This window comes from Melozone crissalis, unplaced genomic scaffold, assembly GCF_028551555.1.
Source record: "Melozone crissalis strain CALT ecotype California unplaced genomic scaffold, PUWL_Pcris_2 ptg000002l_1, whole genome shotgun sequence".
In the NCBI taxonomy this organism is placed as follows: domain Eukaryota; kingdom Metazoa; phylum Chordata; class Aves; order Passeriformes; family Passerellidae; genus Melozone; species Melozone crissalis.
Genome location: NW_026535780.1, coordinates 24357601 through 24379328, shown reverse-complemented (window position 1 = coordinate 24379328; position 21728 = coordinate 24357601). Strand labels below are relative to the sequence as shown.

At 38.3% G+C, this 21728-nt stretch overlaps 1 protein-coding gene across 50 annotated transcripts in view; it reads right to left on the bottom strand.

Moving 5' to 3' along the window:
• Positions 1 to 2107: 2107 nt before the first annotated feature.
• RIMS2 (regulating synaptic membrane exocytosis 2) overlaps positions 2108 to 21728 on the bottom strand; it is a 443811-nt gene continuing 424190 nt past the window's right edge. For all 50 annotated transcript variants that reach the window (XM_054296393.1, XM_054296400.1, XM_054269313.1 and 47 more), the window contains 5 exons: positions 8912 to 9053; positions 7460 to 7572; positions 6615 to 6716; positions 5516 to 5655; positions 2108 to 5057 (listed from right to left, as the gene is read on the bottom strand). In XM_054296393.1, coding sequence (XP_054152368.1) covers positions 4839 to 5057; positions 5516 to 5655; positions 6615 to 6716; positions 7460 to 7572; positions 8912 to 9053 — 716 coding nt within the window. In that variant the 3' untranslated portion in view covers positions 2108 to 4838. The remainder of the gene's footprint in view (positions 5058 to 5515; positions 5656 to 6614; positions 6717 to 7459; positions 7573 to 8911; positions 9054 to 21728) is intronic.

Here is a 21728-nt window from a genome sequence, read left to right as displayed (position 1 = left end):
TCTGCCTCTGTGGCCAATGGAGAGAGAAGGAGAGAATCTGATGCCTCCAGCATGACTCATCCCATCCTAAACAAGATATCAAAAATAGGCAGGTATTAAGCAAATAATGCCAGAAGTTAATTTATCTTTGGTATTATGAGCAGATAGTTGTAATTTTTTTCTTGCCAGCTAATCTAGGTTCCATAAACCTGTCCTTAGAATGTGAACCATTCTTTGCTGGACATGTGCATCTTCTTTCTTTCATTGCTGTTTGCTCCTGGTGAAGCTTTGCTGTAAATACTTTCCAAGGAAGGGACAGAGAGGATAGTCACAACTGGAAGCTGATTGTGACATCTACAGATGTGGTGTCTGTTCTTTGCTGCTTGGGTATCAGAGAGGTGAGAATCGCACAGAAATGTGCCAAGGCAAGAAGTACAAACTGTTCTAGACTCCCACACAGCATTATCTAACTTTGTGAGGAAGCTATGAAATCTATTGCTTTGTTATCTTTTATGCCATATTAAACCTCTATATAAAAAACTATAACATTTTAGGTATTATACAGTTGTGAACAGATATTTGATAGTAGTGGGAAACTGTGAGAATGCAATGATGTGCTGGTTAGGAGGCACTGGCCCCATGCTCACTCTCAACATGGTGCCCGATATACCACTGCTATGCCACCATGCTACTTAAACCTTCTAAAACTGAAGTAAAGGCATGGAAGTAGGAAGCCCCACAGTTAGGGCACCATGGTGTTTTACTGCATTTTTTACAGGCACAAACTCTTCTCAGCATAACCAGATGAATCAGCCATCTGAGCCAATGTTGAGTAGTCATGAGTAAGGTGGTACTGTTAATATTAAAATGATCTAGTTTTGTTTTGAAATTAAGTGGACATAGACAAGAAGAAATTGGAGAGGGGAAACAGCAAGCACTCTTGAGAAATTGTCTCAGAGAATAGGACCCTTTAGAAAAGTACATGTTGTAGCTTTCTTGGTCTGTACAAAGGGCCTTTTCAAGGATTCGCTGAGTGTAATGGAGTACATTTCTAACAAGTGCCAAAGACAAACAAAGTCTCATGCTCAGCTGTGGGAAGGAGGTGTTTTGCTGCCACCCCACCACAGAGCTGGAAGTGATGTGCTCCAGGGCATGGGACAGCCTCACCTACCCCCAATAGTTCCCATCCAGTTCCCACCCCGAGACTTGCCTGACATGTCACAGCAACGCCAGCATCAGCAGAAGAGGGACCTGCTGGGGTATCAGTGGTTTAACACACCAGAAACCGGGGTCTGTTCCTCCAGCAACCCACTTGCAGATGCAATGCAACAAATGGAGTTTCTGTCTTCACAGTTCCCACACCTGCTCTCAGCCTGAAATACATTTGCTTGCTTTTTTGGAGGTTTTATCTCATGACAGTACTGCAGTGCTTTTCTTTCACCTCATATCTAGAAATAAATACACACACTTTGCTGTGCAAACTGCCAGCCACTCTTCAGTAAATTTCCAAGTCATAAGTGCTTAAGTTTTGCCCAGTCACCACTGCCTGTGCTGATGCTGCCTCCGAAGGGTCAGGTAGAGATCAATCCTCTAATCTCTCATCTCCACCCACCCCACTCATCGCTGCAGAGGTGTTGAACCCCTGCTCCCTTCTGCAGAGGCTGCGTGAGCCCTTGCAGGCACCACTGTCAGGTGGGCATTCTGTCCTCATTTGTACCCTGCTCATGAAGAAAAAAAGGCAGCTAACATTAGGTGGTATCTAGGGATAGGGTGGAAGTCTGACTGGATGGTGCAGCCACTGCACAGCAGTTGAGGGGACCTGCTCATGGTCTCAGCACATTTAGTGCACTGGTTATATCAGAGCTGGGGCCTGTCCTGGCAGGTGGGAGCCAGCTCCATCCCGGGAGCCGTGCACAGAGCCCAGGCCTGGCTGGGGACAGGCACAGCTGCTCCCACTGCTCCTGAGCCTGGCAGTGACAGTGGCACCTTGACACGGCATTTCACCTGCAGCCCCGTGGGAGAGGAAAAGCACAGTGCTCTCCAGCTGCGCTTGCACCAGCTCCACTGAAGGGCGCGGGAGGATGCTGCCGACCACCTTAGAGAAAAGCAACAAAATTCTGCACACAAATTCTGTAAAGAAAATGTTTTATTTAAAGTGTTAAATACCATCACCAGAATGAGTTTGATTTACATTAGTTGGTTTTCATTACAGGCCTAATCTGCCCTTTTTTTTCCCCAACTGTAATTCCTTTTAACTTTTTAAAACGTACTATTTACAAGACAGCAGTGATCACTGGAATAGTACTATTTACATGACTAAACCATAAGTAGAATTGCAGACGTGTGAAAATTAAAAAAAATACATTAATTTTTTTAAAATAAATACTGCATAATGACAATTATGTACAAACCTTCCATGCGTCATGTCCTTGATTTTAAAATTTGAAATAATTTATAGAGGACTATGCATACAAGAATGTGTGAGCACATCTCACAGTGTCAGGAAAATGGTTATGTATTTCTGTTTAATATCCTAGGGGATATTGTAGACTGCATGTTAGTAGCATTTATTTGCTGCTGGTAGACAGGTGTCTAAATTATCTCAATAAATATAATTTTACCAGTCTGTCTATTAACTTAACAATAATCCATTATATAAACTCTGCAGACAAGACACAATCTCATTTTCTATGATATTGCACAAAGTAAAAGGCATTATAAGTGATACTGTTATTACTTTTTCCCTCTTATGAGGCATGTACAATTTGTTAATGGGAAACTTCAACAGATTTTCAAATAAAATCAGAATAATTCTGTGTGGCCATAAAGGTAAATGTAACATACTTCAAAAATTATTGCAAGATTTCAATATTAAACCTTAAGTAGGTATTAAAGGCATACAAAGACCCAGGAAAAAGAAAAAAAGAAAAGGATATTTTGTTTTTAAACATTAGCCAGTTACATTCCCTTTAAATAACGAAACTTAATGAGAAGCTTGAACTTGCAGCACCACCCAATGGTAGTTACTGTCTGCTACAAAACCCAGGGTTCTGAAGATCCATTAACTGCAGCGAGGTTCTGGCAATGGTGTCAAAGAGCTGACAGAGTGGTACTGAGAAGTTTTCTTTAAGGCTATTTTACCAACCAAAGACTGATACTTTCCAGACTGATATTATCTAATTATGTCTTTTGCAATGAAAATGTAATTCATGAAAATTGAACTTTACAGCAGAAGAACTGTATGGATTTGTAACCTTTGTTGCTTCTGTTATTTCAAAAATGTAGCAATCAATTTGGTTTAGTGCAAATAAAAGTGCTTAAATTTGTTTCCTAAAAATCACTCAGGTAATTAATTTTTCCTCTTTCCAAAAACCTTCAAGAAATAATAGTTCAGTCTTTGAATGAAAGATGCTGGTGCTGAACACAAATTTATTGAAGACATCTTACAATGGCCACATGATTCCAGTATTTTGCTGTAGAATTCAATTTGAAGGTGAGAAAAAATGAAAATAAGTTACCATGCACTGTACAATAAATTGCAAAAGTTCAAATATCTTCTTTATCAAATACATGCTGAATTACATTAATGTACTCCCAAGCCATGTTGCAAAATCCTTTTCAACATGCTTGAAAAAAAGTAAGCTCTTAAACAATATTTTTCTCAAATAATTCAGAAATGCAGAACAATCTGCAACCCTGAACCAAATACGGGGCATAAGACAGTAATAAGTCAAAAGGTAGCCATTTTAGAATATGCTGATCATCCTGGGAGGTAGAGGGGGAAAAGAGCAAAAGGAAGAAGGGAGATTGGGAGGAGAGATAGAGAAAGGAGGTAAAAGAAGTGTACAATTTGCACATTATGTTGAACTTTACAAGGCTTGTACCTTTTACATTTAAATAAATTTAATATATTACACTTATTTCTTGTCACATAAACAGAATTTTAAATATTTGCTAGAAATTATTTTTTTTAATTTTTAATGTAAGTCTGCAAAAACACAGACCATGACTGGTTTAAAGAATGATAAACGTGGTATGTCTTTGTATCACCCTGTTGCATTCTCTTCCCTTTAAAACCATGCACTAGTGAAATTTATCTTTAAAAATAATATAAACTGTTGAAAATGGCTGATTTATTCTTTTTTTTTTTTTGCAAGTTGCAGCCCCAAGAAAATAATTTAAGTGTTCAGCTAAATCTGTGTCCATGCAAAAAAGTTTCTTAATTTCATACAGTACAGAATATCCACAGAACTTTATTTTTCAGAGAGTCCATCATGTCTGGGGTTTCACCGTGTGAACAGCTGGAGGTATGAAGCTCACCACTTTAAGTCTTGAACCTTTTCAATATGAAGAGTTTTCAGATCTCAAGCAACTGCTGCAAGTGCCAGTTGACTTTTCCATCATCCTTAGATTCTTCTTTTCTTCCAATGTCTGCTAATCCACTGACTTGTAACGTGGCTCCATGGGAGGGTAACTCCGTTTCTGTGGCATAACCAAACTTTAGGAGGGGAGGGCAGATAAATAAAGAAAAGGGAGCAACAAAACAGATATGCCATTGAAAAGGACTTTTGTTGCATGAAACAGATTGATTTTTTTTTAGTTTAGTCCATGGCTTCAGATTGGACCAAAACTGAGTCCCTGAACTCCAAACCTATCAGTTCTTCATGATTTCAGTCCATCACCTGAGGGCCTTCCGTAGGGCACAATGTGTGCAACTTCCTTGAGAACACAGGATCGCGTTGCAGCCCTAGAAACAGGCTCAGAAGACACAACATTAAGCATGCAGTGTTACCAGGGTTTGCGACCTGTAATTTTATTTTTTTGTAACGCTGGTTGCTATGACAACAGTTTCACAGCTGCTATGAGCGAGCATACGAAGGTCCTGTTGAACTTTCAAGAGATGATTGGGAAGCTCTTCTAGTGAGAGGAGCTAAGGTTGGGTCTACTAGGGAAGAAGGAGGGAAAAGTTTGAACCACCCAATCACCATGTTGGACAGGTCCAGTTCATCTAAAAGTATCTGTGCCACTCCCATAAAGGATTTGTGATCCATACGTCCATAGTCTCCCCAAACAATTATCTGTTAGGTAAAGAAACACAAGAAAATAGAAAAATTTTAGTGAAAATGTCAAAAGCTTTAATCTGATTTGTCAAAAATCTCTGGTTGTTTAATTACAGTAAGGAATGAAATATCCAACTGCTGCCATAGTTTAGTTCTGTGCATCCTAATCACGATGCAGTGACAGAAATGATCTGGGCACAAACAACAGTTACCCACGATAGCAGGGAAAGCCCAGTGAGAGGAGCCCATACACACAGCAGAAGCAAAATAATCTATAACTCACTTTTGCTCCCTTCTACTTGCATACTCAATTTCTACTGGCATAAATAGCTATTACTGTAGTGTTTATCTGCTCAGCAAGTATATAAAATATGAGCATTTACTGCCAAATGAAACCTGAAATAAGTTTGAAACTCATTCAGTGAAAACTGTACAGGTGACATTTTCAGGTTCAGAGGAACATTTATGCAAATTACCTGTAAAACTTTCCCTTGGGGACTTTCTTCAAACGATAGAAGTTGCTGATAAAGTGGTTCCAGCGTTTTTCTTGCTACCTTTGTTTTCTTTTTGGCTATGCAGACTCCATTTTCTAATAGATACACCTTTACATATGGTGCTTAGAAGAATGAAAATAGAAAACAGAAGGTAAAGAAGAAGTCCAGTTTTTTTTGTGTAACACACACACTTTCTATCACCATATAAAAATCTGCTTTTAAAGGATATATAATTTATAAGAAGAAATATCCACAAGCAATATTAACAATTATTCCCATACAAAGCATCCATGCATTTTCTTTACTGTTCTCCTTGGGTGTATTTTTTTCTTGGCTTCTTTTTGTATGTCTCTTGTACCATGGAACAATTCAGATTTTGACCTGAACAAATCAAGTATTCCTATAAATAGCATCCCTATACTGTACAATATGCAAAATAGGCCTATTAAGTAAATGCAAGACTTGCAATGACTTTGGTGAAATCTGGATCAATGCTCCAAATTGTTAATAATTTTAAATTATCTACAAGGTGAAAATCAGTGAAGAAAGGACTCTGACACAATTTCTATTTTGGCAGAAGAGCTTGCTAAAAATATCATTATATTGTCCTTTTTACATAGCGTTACAGGACATCAGATTATAAGAGAAGGAGTAAGTATCAAGTAGTGGTCTACTTTTTGAGTAGATACCTATTCCACATCTCTCAATTCCTTCTTCATTCCTGAGACTTCTATATAAAATCTTCAGTATATACTTTTCTTCCTACCCCATAACTAAGGATGCCTTTGCTATTACCAAAAATACTTTGAGGTCTTCTGGCAGCCTGATTTTTCATTTCCTCCTGAAGTAGGGCTGATTTCTGATTTCAATACAATATGCATTTCAGTACACAACATTATAACCTACTGGGACTTGAACTTGTTAAGAGTTGGCAAAGCTGAACAGAAAAGCCACAGACTTTTTTGGTAGAATGCCATTCTCAGAATCATAGAATATACTGAATTGAAAGGGACCCATTATGATCATCAAGTCCAAGCCCTGGCCCTGTGCTAAGATTGTTACTAAGGTTTTTCTTCCTTACCTGGCAGTGTCTTTGAACCTGGTTTTACAACAAGGCCACGGGCTCGGATTATTTCTACTTCCAGCTGTCCTTTCTTATCCATCATTCCCACCTGAATATCTCCTAGATAGCAAAAAGAAATCCCAGCATTGTAATTCAGAACTACTTTAGTATATGAAATGTTGTAAAAATGTCTAGGATGAGTATGTGGTGACTTTTATCACCTGTTTTCCATCAATAAGTATGATCTGGATTTTAACACTACTATGTAATTTAAGGTTTACATTCTTCACTGCTATTTATGTTAGTAAACAATTTAAAACCTCTGCAATAACACCTTCTCTCCCATCTTCCATGGCCTCTATTACTTCAAAATAATTCCTACTTCCTAAGAGTTTCAAATTAAAAAAAAGGCAGCAAGGGAATTAATACAAAGCAGCTCCATAAAACTGCTTGAAATCTCTTCACCATCGCTCTAGTTAAAGACAAATTATGAAAAGATAACTTGTGAATATACAAGCCTCTAAACACAGTAATAACAAACATTTTGCACCAAAATTACCAATTTTTGTACAATATTGTCCAAGTGATTCAGAGAAAAGTTTGGTCTCATTAGTCCCATTTTAAAGATGGAAAACTGAAGAAGAAGTAAAAGGCTGAACTTTTCAAAGCAACTTTCTACTTTTGCATGTCTTCATAAGCATCCATGATTACATTCAACTTTGGCTGAGGTTACAGCTTTGGTCTTAACTGAGTTGTTCAAAACCACACGAGAAATCCATATTTAAAGGGACTCTAGATAAATTTTATGTTTTAATTACTTGACCAAATAGAAAATATCCTATCTAGAGGGCATAAACACTTACCCATTGATGGCGTTGCCAATGTCTGTCGTCCTACAAGCTGGGCAGGACCAAGTCCATCCAGAAAATCACTGAACTGGCTGTCTGCAGCCAACCTCACACCAGGGAAGATCAAACTAGAAATAATATTGAAAAAGAAACCAAACAAAAATACACTTAAATTTGCCCTTTGTTTGTGTTTTTATTTACTTGTTTGGTTTTTTGTTTTGTTTTGGCTTGGGTTTGTTTTTTGTTTTCTAGATGTTTTGCACTTAATGTTTGTGGGTTTGGTAGTACTGTAAGGAACTTACCAAACAATTACTGTAATTTTTGAAATCCCACAGTGTGCAACAAGCAGCAATTTAGCCTCCAGCATATAAACAAACAGGTAAAGAAAGCACTCCCCTCAATAATTTCCAAATTTGTATTCTTCCATAATGTTCTCCTTTTCTAACGCATTAAAGGCCACTGTTAATTAGCGCTGATATGAGACCAGTTCATTAAGATACTAACACACACCCTTACCATTGATTTAGTTACACGAAGGTTACATTGCTCACACTTCTCAGTTACTGTGAATTCAATGGTTAAATATCAAATGTACACAGTGACATGATGACATTAGACCAAATACTAGTTGCTATTTTCAAAATCGCCATTCATTCAAAAGATTTTGTTGAAAATGTCTTTGAGAATGATGTCTATTCAATAATAGAACTGAAATCCCTTGTGGCAAATGACCAAAGTAACTTAAAATTAAAATGCTTGCCATAAATTATCTGTTACCCATTGCAGAGCAACAAGAACTAATGACATTTGTAATGACCAATCTTTAAGAAATGTCCATTTCAAATGCATATAGTGCACCAACTTGGAAACACAATATATATTGTGCAGCACAGATGGATTGTCCAATGCTGTGAACACTAATAAATCAACCCTCAATAAGACTTCTCTAGGCAATGTCTCAGATACATCACTCAGAAGTTTTAACTTGGGCTTTTATGATGCTATGATAACCATGATATATGACAGACTTGTACTGCTGCCCACATAATTTCTTCAGGTTAAAAGCAGCAGAATCTTTGAAAAACTCTTGAGTCTAGTTTCCTGGAAATGCTCTGGAAATGCTTTGCTCTGCATACTACTGACATACGCCAGGAGTTTTTGGAAGAGAACTTATCCATATCTGTGTTTTACTTGGTGTACTGCACCTGCTTCCCCTCCTGACACACCTCATGATGATGATCTGCCCCCCGATCTGCCCCTCTCATGGCACAGCAGAAACGATCCTCCTCCTCCCTGCACCAACACTGGGAGACTCTTTTCACTCACAGGGGAAGACTTAGGCTTAGTCCATCAATGACACTGGATTGTGAAGGGAATTCTGACTGAATGGGATGTACAGCACTCACTGTTCTCTCTAACAACTAGTTTCATGGAGAAACAGGAAACCACAGTGTAAATTCTGCTTACTTTCCCTCGGAGCTGTAGCTGTTCATGCTCCCATCCGTTGACTCCCGGCTCGCCTGGCGAGTCATCCAGTTCCTCATCTCCACGGCCAGCCCTGTCTCCGTGCTCCTCTGGACGGTGCTGCGCAGCTTCTTGCCCCCTGCTTCTGTTGGAGACAAAAGAGAAGCCCCCATGCCACTGTGCTGCCGCAGCTGGGCAGCCGTGCACACCCCTGCACCACGTGCCACAGACAGTCAGAGCCACAAATTAATGACCTGTAACAAAGCTTCCATTTAAAATGCATCAGTTTTTTAGTAACAGGAAAACAGCAGCATAAATATCCTTACAGGATCTTGGTTCTGTCACCACGTGCTTTCCAAGGTCAGACAACACAAGTCTGCCCACGGAGGTAACAAGATTTAAACAATCCATAGTCTAGCGCATTTAAAATATATTTTCCCTGGATGAATAAATCCCTCTAAGGAATTAAATTAAAATGTTACCATGATGTCAAAACCTGAAGAGAAATGTTCTAATTCAGATGGGTTATTGTTTTAAAAGCATTTGGTCATTATCTCCTAAATCAAGTTACAGATATCCATCAGTGAGGATAGTAAACTAAAAATCAAGAAGCCTTCCTATGCCTTCTTCTCTATTCATTAGCTGATAAATTTTAATTTATATTTAAAATATACAGTATTTATATGCACAATAAGAAACTTTATTACCACCTTCAAGAATAACATTTTTTCTATTTGCATAGTTTAATTTTACTTAGACAAGGGAAAAAATACTCAAACAATATAATAGCATTTTTTAGTGTAGGAATTTTGATCAAGACCTCAACTGGATAAAATGAGTAGGAATGAAGCCTCAGTTTTTCTTTCATGAATAAGACAGATGTTCCATGTAATTTCTGATTTTAAACACTGTTCCCTGCACTGGGACAAGGAATTCTGCATACTTATTTCTTTTAATCTGCTCTATGCACCTCTGAATGCAGCACAGTTACGTGTAATATACTGGTATTATAAAAGAGAAAAAAAGTTTAAAACACTACAATAATAACAATTCTTAAATACTGATACAATGAGGGCAGAGTAATATCCAATATCTTAGGACATCAATGGACTCAACTTCCTTGTGCAGTTATTTGTAGCATCTGTTATCCTTTACACCTTCTCTGCCTTGTCACGTGCTAGAGGTCAGAAAACCTTCTGGACCTGTGAGGATGGTGAAGCATTAGGGATTTGAAAAAGGAAACGAGCAAAAGGAGGAGATTGTCCTGGGATGAGGACTATCACACCCCAGGGGGAATGTGTGAGCACAGGAAGTGGCTTAGAGTAAGAGGATCTGCACCCTTGGCCAGGGAATGGGAGACAGACCTCAATTTCCATGAGTGCACTCACTGGCACTGTCCTACGGGCTGCAGGGCGGATTGAAGTCTCCCAGGCCCCTCAGTCAGGAGGGATATTAGGTCAGTAAAGAACATGGGAAATGTAGTGATGTGGAAACTAGACACCAAAAATACCTTGAAAACCACGGCCTCCTTGTCAAGGAAGATTAATAACTCTGCAATATGTCAGCAGAGAGACATTTCTACAGCAGGATCACGAATGGTTCAAATAATATTGCTTATTAAAAGCCTTCTACATATTCCTTAAGACCATCACTTTGAATCAGTACATACAAATAGTAAAAATAATAGAAGTAAAATTTTTCCTCTAGAATTTCAGCTACATAAATGAATTCAGCACACAGGACAATGAAAATATAAATTTTATTGCATCAAAATTACTTCTAAAAATGCCCATCATCTTACATCATGTTACCTGATGTAAGAAATGCAAATAAAAAAGGCACCAGGCTACTACAACATACAAAAATGAAGGTCAGAAATCAACTATTTCATTTCTTTTGGGTTGTATCATTCCAAATGCCTGCTGGTTTATTATTCATATTCAACTAATGAAAGCTGGCATCTGACTTCCAACAGTGGTCCAGTTGTTCTAAAATACAAGCACTCATTTCAAAGAAATATTCCCACAAACTGTCAGGAAAATATCGTGCTGTAGTTTTGTAGAAAAGGTGCACTGCATCATAGTAACATGTGAAAGGCACACAACTCTTAAGCCCCACAGGATGTTACTCCTCTGTTCTAAAAACTCATTTGATGAGTAAGCATTAATTTTCCTTCAGCCTCATTGAATGATGGTCATTCTCAATTCATTATTGCAAATATGAAGCCCCTCATGCAAATTTAAAAGAACACCTCCATCTTGCATGATTCTTCAGTATCTTCACACACCTTTCAAACATTTGGGAGTTTGAGAGAAATATATGTTTGATTATGTAATATGTGAAGGAGTATATAGTAACTTTTATTAATTTGTAAGGCAGATTTTTTTTCTGAACTAGAAATGTAAGTCTGTATGCCTTCATTGTAGAAGAACAGAATTAAAAAATGAACATAACCATTGCACATCAATTTACTGAGAAATCAAGGCAGAACTCATGCAACTGCCAATCAAGTCTTCATAGAGACACATGTGTTTACAGCATCCCTCTAAACCTTAATTTAAAGCAGTTTTACTTTCCTACATTCATTCTAACTGAAATAAGTGGTCTGGTTCATATGACAACAGGCACACAAAGATACAACTTTGATACAGCATGAAACTTAGATGTGTAGTATATCTAACTTTTGTATAAGTACAAGTGGTAAACAGTAATTATTTTGACCTTAGCATGGAATTTAAGGAGGGCTGAAAGGAGGTTAAGTGAATAACTATTTCCTAATTTTCAACAGAAAAAGGCAGTGCTCTCGAATGGTCTCCAGAGAAAGATCTGACCTTTCATCAATAAATAATCCTACAATTCCTCAAACCATTTAAAAGCAAAGATAGTATTTTTGTCATCCATACTTTATGTTTCATAAATTCAGCATTAAAAAATTAAAAAGGTTTCAAACAGCAGTGAAACCACAAAATAGCTGCTCAGCTTAAAGAAATAGCCTTTGGTGCCAGACTTCCAAGCTGTAGCTGGTAGAGCATCTGATTGAAGATCATATCACTCTACTAAAGCCAAACTGTTTTCCTCATTCCTGCCTGGAAATTGAAAAAAGAAACACTCCTCTTGTGCTAATTCAACTACTCATGTAGCTGCATTCCATACTGGACCCAAATCAAAAGGAACAAAAAAAAAAGATTTAAAGTTGTTCTTTTTCTTTCAAGACAGATAATTTTGGAAAAGATATTTGTCAAGACAAGCATTTGTCAAGACAAGCTGAAATGAACCCAACTACAGCAATACTAACCTCTAGCTACACAAGTAACTTGGGAATTAAACACTCACTCAGAAATAACTATCTAACTGTTGTCACTGTAAAAGTGGGGTTGGTTTTATAATCCTAACCTATATATACACTCATGTTATGCATGCTGTTTTAACAAATGAAAATATACAGAAGTGAGAGCTTAGAAGTGTACTTTGTTTTTATGTTGCTGAGTACCTACAATCAAAATCATTTTACTTATCATTTCCTAAACTCTAAAAAATAACATTGAAAATGTTCTCCAAATTAGTAGAAGCTAATTGCCCTAGCAAAAAGAAATTTCCCTCAAGTCCCCCAACAAAATATGGAATATATTATCTGAAAAACACTAGCTCAGATTCTCGCAGCCATATCATAAGGAGTGGAATAAATTACCAGAAATAATTGCACTGGTATTTATGAAAGCACACTCATTCTTACAGTTAATCACACTGGTAATTTAACTAATATGGTTGCTGCAAATAGACTCCGCAGGCCACATTTTCTAAGTTATGCACAGAATTATTTGTTCCCACAACTTGGAGTGCAAATCACTTACAAATTCGGGATGCAAAACTACTGATACAATCTTCAGCAGCAGATGAGAAGTCAGAAACTGCAGTGAATGCAACAGATTACCTTCCATCATCTGGGAGCCAGATGAAATCCACTGCTGGTGGCGAGAGTGAGAGCTCTCAGCTTGCTCTCGGCAGGAGCTTCCTACAACTGCTCCCCAGCAGGCACAGAGCCACGAGAAGACAAGGCACAGGCACAGGCAGGCTGGCTATGCCAGTCCCCAGCTGGTCTGTGATCTCTTGGTAGGACTTGTAGGGGGTACAGAGCAGCTGTGGCTTCAGAAACACACTGAAGTGCTTGAGGTGGCTCTTCTCTGCTCTCCCCACCTCATCAGAAAAGCTGCATAAAAACTCCTTCAGCATTGTCATCTCAACTCAGGAGTCAGATCCACAAAGAGAACAAGCTGCCTTTAAGTGCCCATTTTTTAAGACTAAAATTATTTACACACCTAGTTACCCACTCCAGATATGTTAACAACTGGCTAGATAAAAGATAGTCTAATAAAATGTGAACCTACAGAAGAAAAGGCGGACAGGGGAGGTCTCAAATCCCCTTGCAGCTGCACAGCTCTGCTTCTGGAGTAGCCCAAGTTTTGTTTGCACTGAAGAAGGCATTTAGGTCTTGTTGAAGCACTAGGAAGCACAGCCAAGTTATTTCTTTCTCTGTGTTACCCACAGACCCCAAGCAGAAGACACAGTTTAGAATCTAATAATTTAAGCAGGATTTGGGCAACACGGATTCCATTGCCACTTGAGTTTGGGCTCATTTCACTGATTCTCTTGGGCCAGTGCTAACAATCAGTTTATGAAATTTTGGATTACAGTCCTTCCAATGGATATTTTCACAGTGCATGCTGTCAGCATTTCTGAAACCCAAAGAGCATTTCAGAACCAGGGGAAACTGTTATCAGGGTCTTTGTCTTACTTGTAAGGAAGAAAGGAAGATCTGCATTCTAGTTCCTGCTTCCATGAGTATCTGAATGTAAAATACTGATAAATTGTGACTGGGACAGGAATGGCCTGCACTGATATGCCCAAAGCAGAGCTGCCTTCAGCAAGAAAGCTCTTCAGTATTGGAGCAGCCAGGTTTGGAAGGTGTGAGAGTCTGGGCTGTGAGTGTCAGTCTGCCCCATGCATTTTTAGATTTCTTGGGAGGCCTCATTAGTTTTTCATATTTGGGCAAGAAACACTTTTTCACTCTTGTCCTACTCTTTTTTTTTTCTTCCTCTGGCCATAATGGAGGCATAGTTAATCAAGATAGCACGTAAGAAAATGTAAAATATAGAACTGAATTAAATAATCAACAATAATTAACTGCAAAACTGTTGCTTGCGCTTCTGGTCAAAGGCTGGTACAGAAGATTTGGCATGCCATTCTTGATGAACTTCCTACAGGACCCAAGAGGCATCATGAATCTCATTTGCTCCTGGCCAGATTGCAGCATCCTTTGCCTGTATTCTGCTTCCCTGCCATGGCAAGTCGTATGTTCAGCCAACTCTGTGCCTTGGTGCGGCCATGTGATGTGAAGTCAGTTTGCCACGTGGCTTCTGAGCAATCCTGTTGTTTAAGACAATCACCTGCTCCTTATTCTCTCCCACATCTTAATTACATCTTCCACTGTAATTTCACTGTTGCTCTGATGCCCATTCTCCAGTTTTAACTGATCCTTCAGCAAATTGTTAAGAGCATCAGAAAAGAGAAACTGGTTTTGTGTGTGGCACCCATCACTTCAGGATCTTCAACTCATGGTTTTATGTTCCCAAAAAGGTTTTTGAAATATTTTTGCAGGACTGAACTGTAAACAAAGAGCTGTTTTCCTGCATGCTTTAAGTACAATAAGTACCTAATGTTCCTAAAACTTTAGTAACCCCAGCATTATTATTCAGAATCACATGCTACATATAAAAAGCATAAATAACTATCTTGAACACCCTATGGTTTGTTTTCAAGTACCAGTGCTAAGTACCACTCCTGGTAATCCCAGAAAAGTATATACAGCATCAGAATCATTGTATATATATATGCAGTATATACAGAACAGAGGTCTGATGCTCGGCCATTCCCTTGACAAAGAATTTACCCCTGATAAGAGAGGCCGTCCCAGGGAATCAAAACTAATCAACCACAGCTGTAAGGAAGAGAACAGTTAGTGCTGATGTAATTCCCACTTTTGGTTATCTGACTCTGATTATACAACAACAAACAGGCTATGCAGGTCTGGCTGGATCCTTTGTTTTCCAGGTGCTGATTACAGATCTTGACAGTGAGATGCAGATCAGGAATAGAACTACACAGAGCCACTCAGGCCCTTCCAGCACCACTGCAGAGGTCTCTGTTACTGATAAGGCCCTCAGTTTTCCAGGTGTGGTCTGAGGATTTACCTGCCAAAAGCCATTTACCTGCGGTAAACCTGAACACAGAGGTACAACAAAAAGCACATGTCTTTGTAGCCCACAGCTGTATCTCCCATGTGACAAGTGACCTGAATGAACAGACCTTCAAGAGCCCTCATTTAGACCAGTTATGATCTCCACACAGATAAATGTTCTTATCATTCAAATGTAACAGGTCTACAATCATTTGTACATATTTTGTGCATGTGTCAAAACAGAATGGTAGCATTTTATATCCACTTTGTACATCCTGTACAACAATCTATATAATTACAAAAAGTGCAGAGCAGTGGAAAATCAGTCTCATCCCCAATCTATTAAAATCCTGAAAAACAGAGAAAGTAATTTTGTGGATTTACATTCTAATTTTGTATACAATTTATATGAGGAATATAGATGTACAACTAGATAGGTGTACATCTTAACCACAGGAACTCTTTACATCCAGTCTCTGATTTTGCCAATGACAAAGGATGATCATCCAAAGCAAATAGAAACCATTTCTGCAGTTTTAAGAGGTAAATGATTTCTATGTTTACATGAACACTCAATTTTCTGGATGTATATACCATTCTTATGTATTTTTTAATAACCATTATTTCATGCATTGTCAAGAGCAGATTAAAAATGCTTAAGCAGCAAAGAGTACATATATTGAGGAGCTTAGAATTGCTTTTTTTTTTCATTATATTAAGTGAATGATACTTTCTAAATTTGGAATAATGGCAGTAACACTATTCTTTATCCCAACCTCTATTATTTTTATTGTAGCAAGGGTCATTGCATACACTATCAGACATATCTGGGCAGCATTTTTGAATGATGTAGCAAATGTGTTGAAACAATTCAACACCCTCTATTAAGGCTTAATGAGGTAGATGGTGCCAAGAACTTGGATGGCTACTGAGATTACACAAATTAGAAACAGCTCTTTCTCCATTTCTTTGTCTAAGATGAATAATGATCCTATGCAAATACCATTATTTAAATAACCACAGTTCACAAAAAACAGAGCAAATTTCACATTGTAATGACCTATTTTCAAACTACTGTTCTTAAACATTTACCTCTCCAAACTGAAACAATGACAACACAGTGCATTGATCTTCTGACTACATTCTTGACCTTGACATTGAAAAATGAAAATTACAGCACATAGGTAGGAGATGGGTTTTTACAACTTTATGTAGGTACCACCAGAGATGCAACCTATCATGCACTGTAGCTCCACTGCTGCTGCTACAGCCACATCCAAATTATCTGTAGCTATTCAGGTACATGCTGCACTGTAACCAGCAGCTCAGAGGAGAAGCACAACTATTAGAGAAATACAGCTTTAAAAATCTACTGGGCATTTCTAACTCCGTTTGAAGTATGTGCTTTGAATGCCAATCTTTCTGCAGCTTCTTCCACTTTTCCCTTAGTTTTCCAGAACACATATGATTTTTTTGTCACGCTCTTTGCTTTGCCTGCAACAGTATAGTTTTTTCTATGCTTATTTTTTTAAAGGTCTTATCAATTTTGGCATCTACAGCCACTTCATTAGTACAGTACCTGAGTATAACTGGTAAAAACACTTGTGACTAGCTTGAAATGCCTGCTATACTGCCTCCACCCTTGAACTCAGCCCATGGAGCTGCAGAAATTCGACAGACCCACCACCAAGATGGAAAGGCTGACCCAAGGCGGCCCCTGAACTGTGCCCGAACAGCAAACAGAAAAATTAATTAACTAGAAAATTAAATGTCATGCAGATTGTTACGGAACAATTATTATTGCATATTCAGAGTGCTTTTTATCCTCCAAGACGAGTGACCCCACTGTTGCATGCAATGTGCAGCAGACGATCTCTGGTGTGTTAGCACCAATCGAGCCAAGATCTTTAATGGTTCATCTCTTACAGGATAACCTGTCACAGGGCATTATACCCTTCTTTCATAACCTTCCTTGGCTCTGCCTATGAACATTCCACATAAACAAGGTCATCTTTACCACCAAGGCTAAAATGTAGGCCAATTCCCCCAAGATGATGTAGTTATTTTCGTTTTCTTCATAGCCTGATACTCCTATATTACTTTATTCTTTTTAAGATGGTAATTTTAAAGGATAACTACTTAATCTTCAGAATTCTCTTCACTTTAGTAATTACTGTGCTAATGAATTTATTGTTACTACTTCCCCCATTTTCTATTTCTGGTCAAATTATTGTCTGCTTGTTATTGTCTACTGGGACCTCCAGAGGGACACTGTGATCTGGCGGTCTAACCACAGGAACAGAATCCAGGAACTGCTGAGTTTTATTCCAGCTGTACCAATGTGCAGTGATTAATCAGTGAACAATGCCACTGAAGCCATTACCAGTGCTCAAATGAGCAGCTCCATGTACCTTTAAATAAAGTCCTGAGTCTTCACTCAGGGGCAGCACTCCCACTGACACCTATGTGGGATCCAACAACCCCTCCAGCAAGTTTCCCAGCTAATTATCAGCCCGGTGACAGGAGAGTGCAATGTGCTTCTACTCCTGCTGAACTCCTGCAGCAACACTCAGATACTTCTTTTGGTAGACATCAATATGCAAAACTGTAACATAACTTCTCCTCAGCTAATGCAACTAAGTTTTGCTATTTTTGGCACGATTGTCTTGGACTGAAGAACATTCTCTGGCTTTTTTTTTTAATTGCCTTTTGTTTTTCTAACATACTGGGAGACCAAGATGCTTTCCAGTTCTTTCTGAATTAATTTATGTCTTAAATTATCATAAATTATCTGTTGAATTCTCTTCAGCACCTGCAAAGCATTTGGCTTTCCCCTTCAACTTCATAGCTTCACTACCACCCAAAAACTTCAGCAAAGGAAGATATTAAATTGAAATATACTCCCTTTTGGTAGGCACAGTTCTGCATGCAGACCTTGCCATAACCAGCAGTTCCACAGCTGCACTCCTGGCAATGTGCTATTTAACTGTTTATTACAACACCTCAGTGTAAATGCAAATCAGAAGTGAAGTATAAAAAGGAAATCATCGTGAAAATTTATTACAGTAAACAATACACAGTGTAATTTGAGGAAGCACCAAGTTACCAGTCCCACTCATAAAAACAGACATAGGCTTTCTAGTGATCACAGCATGTGACCTGAGCCTCTCTTCTTTTCTCTGCATGTTGGGTAACTCTACTTCTTCTCCAGTAAGCTTCTTGTACATAGGAATTCATTTGCTCAGTTGTTCACAGGAAAGTTTAGTGCACTCATGCACTACTTGTAAATATATAAAGTGCATGAGACTTTGCACTATGACTACACAGACATCTAAAAGGATATCACATACATTTATAGTGGAAATTCTCTTATCTTTTGACAGTCAAAAAATTTCTTTAACTTCAACAAAGCCAAGATTTCAGAAAAAATATGAATGCTTCAAGAGCATTTATACAGATACTGATTTGCACGCTGTCCACATACCTCTTCAACAATTTCCATGTAATAAATTACATTTCCATGTAATTCCAAGTCTGTTCTAAGTGGTATTTGACACCAATTCTCACTTCAGTATGCAGGCCATACATTTTATCATTAGTGAATCTAACAAAATAAAATGCAAGACATCTCTTTAAAATCCTTGATACTTTGACAACATAAATTTCTGGTACCGTGTTAGTCCTGTGTGTATTCATGCAGACATGCCAGAAAGAAATGGATGATACAAAGAATTTTTTGCTAACATCTTTTACTAGATGTGGTTAAGAATAATAAACTCCTAAATAATGAATGTGCATAAACTTGAAGGATTCATCCCAACTGATCAGCAGGTAAGAAATGCTATTTTAAATAGCAGCTCCTTGTACAGCAAACCAGGCCTACCATGACAAGTTAAGGCCTAGCCATGACAAACCCCCCTGTACTCTGCACTGGTGAGGCCACACTTTTTGTGCTGTGCTAATTTTCGGGTCCTCCAAGGACACTGAGGTGCTGGAGGGTGTCCAGAGAAAGGCAACAATACTCTAAAACCAGAACTCATGAGAAATAGCTGAGGGAGCTGGGCTTGTTTAGCCTGGAGGAGACTCAGGGGGACCTCATCACTCTCTACAAGCACCTGACAGGAGGCTGTAGTGAGGGGAGCTTCAGTCTCTTCTGCCATGCCTGCAGTGAGAGGACGAGATAAAATGGCTTTACACTGAGACAGGGGAGATTCAGATTAGATATTAGAAACAAAAATTCACCGTTAGGGTGGTCAGGCATTGGAATGGGTTGCCCAGGGAGATGGTGGAGTCACCACCCCTGGAGCTGTTCAAGAGGTGCCTGGATGTGGCTCTGGGTGATGGGGTTTAGGTGCTACAGTGACAGCGATGGGTGGGCAGCTGGACTGGATATTCTTGAAGGTCCCTTCCAACCTTCTGATGATTCTGTGATTCAAATTCATGGCTACCAAAACCAGCAAACAGCAGCCTTTCCACAGCCCACTTCTTCAGTACATCACAGCTTGGATGCCAGGGCTTAAGAGATCTCCTTTAATCAGCCAACACGTAAAGGGATCTTCTTAATCATCATGCTCAAAAATAGCTACAAAAATTATTAATTTGTTGTATTGAGTTACTTGCTAATAAATTACTTCTGACCTTGACAACACTCATATTCTTTCATACCAAAAGATACACCTCTGGACCACTTCAGCAGTTAATAAAAAAAGTCTTCAAGAGAGTATCTCAAATAAATGCCTCAACGGGTCAGATTTTCTAGATTTTCTATTTGTATTAAAAATATAACTGAGTGTGAAATGTAAAAAAAAAAAAAAAGAAGAAAAAGAAAAAAACCAAAAGCACCCTTGTAACAGTTTATCTTTTTTTAAGCTATCCACTACATGCAGAAATAACTACATCACAAGGATAATTAACTAATGAAGTGGGTTTGACACCTTTTTCAGATTAAACTGTAAAAGAACATTTGTATGTGAAGATGGGAGTATTACCACAACCACTTTAATTACATTTCATTAATATAATTGTATAAACATTCATAAGATAACAAATTCCAATTTGAGTGCAGAGGTAACTTGCCATCCAGAGAAGACATCACAGTTTTTTCTTTCTAATTCCACTGAGGACACTTGGAAAATGATCTTTACTTCATGGCTGCCATTCCCTCTGCAACCTGGTATGTCTAAATTGAGGTAGCAGAAACTCAAATCCATAAAACTGCATAGCAGTTCCATTTCTATTTTTTTCATGGGAATTAATGAAATGCATTTTCAAGTGTAGCCTACATCAAAATAGGATCAAATAACATAAATCCACACAATATGTGACATATTTATCATTATACAATCTTTTAACACTTTGAATAATTTGCCAGCACAAAATAAATAAATCATTACAATTATCCTTAAATTTACAGATATTTCTCTGCTGACTTCCATCTACTTTATGTTTATTTGAACCAGTGAACAGTTTTAAGCAAACACAGATTCCACCAAGGAATAAATTAAATGCTTCCTAGAGAAGTAAAGAAAACCAAGTAGAACAAAACAAATCAATACTCTGATTTCACACAGGATTAATGCAATTATTGTATCTAAAAATCAGGAGTGAAAAGAAAAAGTTTCAGGAGTGATAAAGAAAAATAATCTCTAAAGAATACCTACACATTTAGTTTAGGATAATTTATGATATTTTCAGTGTGTGCTTTCAGCCATAGTGTTTATTAGCACATCAATAGTATTAAAAATGCCATCTGAAGCCTACCCTGCAGTCTACTGGCAATATTTTGCAGTTCACTTCATTGTTCAAGGCAGGGAGCAGATGAGAGTACTGAAGGACAGCAGAGTTTGCCCCAGGGGGAAGCCACTTCTCTTCCACTGAAAGGGGCAAGCTGGCCAGCCCCAGAGTAAGAGCAGGGAAAAGGTGAGGGACCATGCCTTGGGATTTAATCAGAATTGAGAGATGCTTTGGAGAAAAAAAATCACAGACCATTGCACATGAGAAGATAAATCAAAACACACAAAGACAGACATTACCCACTGAACTCTCAGCCTGAAATCTGGAAGGTGATAAACGAACATGCAGATATTTTAAATAGATGGTGTACACACACAGCTGATACATGTTTGCATGGCAGCATTGGACATTGGTTTCTCTCTTCTATAGCGTTCAAATCCATTGAAGGTGAAATTTGCTCCATTAATCTTAATGGAATTAAAAATCTTGAATTAGTTCTGATAAAACAAGGGAAATCCCATCGGTTCATTCTATACATAAACATATTTAAACAAAACAGATTACTGTCTTCATGAAACCAGTATACTCAAAACAAACTCATGAAATACAAGTTCCGTCCTGGACACAGCTTGGTGCCACACATAACTATGTATGTACATATGCACATTCCAAATAGCAAGTCTCTTTGGGGGCCATGCCAACACACAAAATCCACTGCATCTCTCCTGTTTGCCTTCCACCTGCACTGCTACTCTAAGGAAAGGATACTTGGGGCCAGTATTTAATTGCTCAACTCTGGTGTTCTACAAAAATTCTGTTGTAATGACAGGCAAGGGATACCTGAACAAGCCC